This window comes from Octopus bimaculoides, chromosome 3, assembly GCF_046866305.1.
Source record: "Octopus bimaculoides isolate indiv1 chromosome 3, ASM4686630v1, whole genome shotgun sequence".
NCBI classification, from domain to species: Eukaryota; Metazoa; Mollusca; class Cephalopoda; order Octopoda; family Octopodidae; genus Octopus; species Octopus bimaculoides.
In genome coordinates, this window is record NC_142930.1 from 65,040,276 (window position 1) to 65,043,661 (window position 3,386).

The following is a 3,386-nucleotide window of genomic DNA, read 5'->3' on the forward strand; positions in this document are numbered from 1 at the left end:
AATCCCCCATCTTCGAGGAGATTCAAGAAAACATACAGCTGCTGCAAGAGGCCAAAATAGTCAACAACTTTAGGTACAGCAGACACTGCTTTTCTCCAACAAGGTTGAGTGAATGGCTTGCACATGGTACATAGTCTTCATACCTGTTTTTAAGATGTACTTGCAGCTCTTTCTCTGAGTCCTTCATGCTGGAAGCATTATCATATGACTGACCATGGATATTTTCAAGTGAAAACTTATCCCCCCCCCCCAGAAACTGTTATTTTGTTGAGCAAAATCGTGGATGAATGTTTTTCTATTGGCAAAAATGCTAAAAATCTCTCAGGGTTTTCCATTATAACAGTATCAAACTACAATTACTAGCTGGTCAACATGTGTTATGTCAGGTGTGGAGTCAACAATAATCGAGTAGTATTTGGCATCTAGGTTGTTGATCTGATTCACCACTTCATCTTTCACATGTTTTCCCATGATTTCTATAAATTCTTCATACACAGATTTGGATAGGTAAGTAATATTTACTTTTTCATTTTTACATTTCTCTAAATGTTCATGTAAAAATGGGTCAAACTCTGCAACAGGCTCAATGGCCCCCATGAAATTTCCATTGTCTGGGGAGCCCCACTTTTCCTCATCACCTCTAAATGCTAAACCTCTTTCACTTAAAAACTTTATAACTGCTACAACTCTTTTTAGTACTTCAAAATAATACTCCATGTTTTTTCAGCTATTCCTCAAATTGCTGATCCACAGTGGTTTTATTTGACTTTCGTGTTAGCCAGCTCAACATCGCCGTTATGTTCCGTGCTGTCTTCATGATTTTCTAGAGTTCTGAATATATTCATCCAATCAGAAAACCCACCCATTGTAAGTGATATTTGGCATTTAGAAAAGAGTTTGCTCTTTGAGTAAACTAACCAGGATCTCATCACAGTCTGACCATTTTTCAATCATTTTTCTTCAAAGTACTTGTTTGAGAAACTTCGATTTTGCTGTTTATAAATCTTGTTGGGCCCAGTATATACATTATCTGGTTTTTTATTTTGAAAAAAAAAAACCCCGATGTCTTGCATAAATAAGTTTTGTATGAAATCATTATCAATCATTATCAATTGTTTTGGGCCAGTTTGCCAGGTTACTGTATTCTTTGAAATGACTAAATTTGCTTCCTGATTCCTGTTTCTGCTCTCTCTTGACCACCATGATCATCATCTGCATCAAAAATGTCAACAGTAGGTTGATTATTGCAATACAGAGCATTCATGGTTTGTGCACTATCATTGACTTCACTGGTGCTTGCATGGCTTGTTTCAGTTGCAGGTGATGACAAACTTTTACTTGACATTGTAAAATAGTTTGATAGTTTTTGACATTTAGAAATCTCATTAGATTGCTTTTCCTTGAGTTGGTGTTTCTGGTATCCACTTAAGTACTTTCTTGAAGACATTGCTATTCCTCTTGGAGCCTAGACCTCTATGTAAAAAAATTAGGGTAATATTTTCATTAGCCACAGTGAGACAGAGATTGATCAAGATAAGGGCTCACAACTATAATCATAAATGAAGAATTGTTGATTTTGTACAAGGAGATATTCAAACAAGTTTTAAAATAGAAAGAATGCTTTGTTACTGAACAGATTGTAAGTCCAAAATTAGGAGGCAAACCCTTTCATTGGTCATTAAATAATGGTGTGAAAATAAAATTCTTATCTATACCATGCTGATGTAGTTGTAGACATATTTGACAATGGGAGGGGCAGGGTCGAAGTTTCCAAAATAATTCAAGCGAATTATATGTGAGTCATTTGCACTGTTATATTTTCTGCTACACCACACTGGCAGAAACATCAGGTGAACAACTTGTGGCTAGACTCTGCATAGGATTATGATATGATGTCCACTAAGACAGGGAACAGCAATCTGCATGGCAAAATAAAAAACAAAACATTGACAGAATGAAAAAATTAAGTTGCTTCAAAGGGGCCCCTCCAGGATTAGGACCCCTGAAGCTTAAGCTTCATTAGTTTTACGGTAGATCCGCCACTGTCTGGGACTATAAAAATGTGTATGAACTTCCTAAGATTTAAAGGATGATGGTTAAAACAAGATACCTTCCTTCACAATCTGGCTACCAAGTAGATGGCTAGTCAAAATTTACTCTATCAGGTGGCTTTTAAGCTAGTATATATAGCATGGAAGGCGGACATTAAACAATGATGAACAATTATATATATATATATATATATATATATATATATATATATATACACACATATATATTTGTGTGTGTGTGTGTGTGTGTGTGTGTGCGTGTGTCTGTGTGTCTGTGTATGTCTGTGTGTCTGTAAATGTATATATAATGTATGTATGTATATATGTATATATTCAGTGGTCAACTTATATAAGTGGCTCAACGTCCAAGAATTTTCTGCATTCCATTTATTAAACTAAATATGTTCTGTAGACCCTTTTTTCATATAGGAAAGAATTTTAATTTCTTCTGGAAGTCTGCCTAAAAATCACTTATCTAGCTAGCTAACTATTTATCTATCTATCTAACACATACACACATGCCTCTGTGTGTGTGTGTGTGTGTGTGTGTGTATGCTAGCATGGAAGACAAGCATTAAACGATGATGATGATGATATACACATACACACACACACATACACACACACACACATACTCTCTCACACACACACACACACACACACACACACACACACACACACACACACACACACACACACACAGACATACATTCATGTAAAGCCATATTTAAAACCCTGGAGTACACTTGCCCTTGTGAAGACCTTTCACTGTGGATGTGGTCCTCCTAAATTACATGTTTGAAAACATGCTGACTGTAAATGACATTGAATCATAAGATACATAAATTTCTCTGTTCTTTCATGTCATCAGCTACAAGCACTAAATCTACCTTTCACAGCCTGTTAAGAAGCTATTTGTTCTTCTATTGGAATGACTTTATTTAGTTAATTCTAGCTTCACCAAACTTTACATACATCTGCAATTGTACTGTTTGCTGTCTAATATAAGAAGAAATTGTTCTTGTTGGGCTGTGAAAGGCAGATCTGAGGTTGAAAGTTGACAACATGAAGGAATGCAGAAGTGCATGTATCCTATAATTCAATGGCATCATTTACAGCCTTGTGTGTTTTCACACATGTCTGCTGAAAGAAGAATTTGTTTTCTGGGACCAATTCCATAGCAAAAGGGCGTCACAAGTCTAAGTTTACTCAAACATGTTAAATATGACTTTACACAAATATATTTCATTTAATGTGCATTCTGAGATTTTATATACATACATGCATATATATATATGTATGCATAAGAAAAATATATATGTATGAAAAAAAAAA

General features: G+C 35.2%; 1 protein-coding gene across 1 annotated transcript; it reads right to left on the minus strand.

The window, feature by feature from the left end:
• Positions 1 to 345: 345 nt before the first annotated feature.
• LOC149136555 (zinc finger MYM-type protein 1-like) lies at positions 346 to 717 on the minus strand. The gene has a single exon (XM_089348368.1). The coding sequence runs from the start codon at positions 715 to 717 to the stop codon at positions 346 to 348; it is 372 nt and encodes a 123-aa protein (XP_089204494.1).
• Between the last annotated feature and the right edge of the window lie 2,669 nt (positions 718 to 3,386).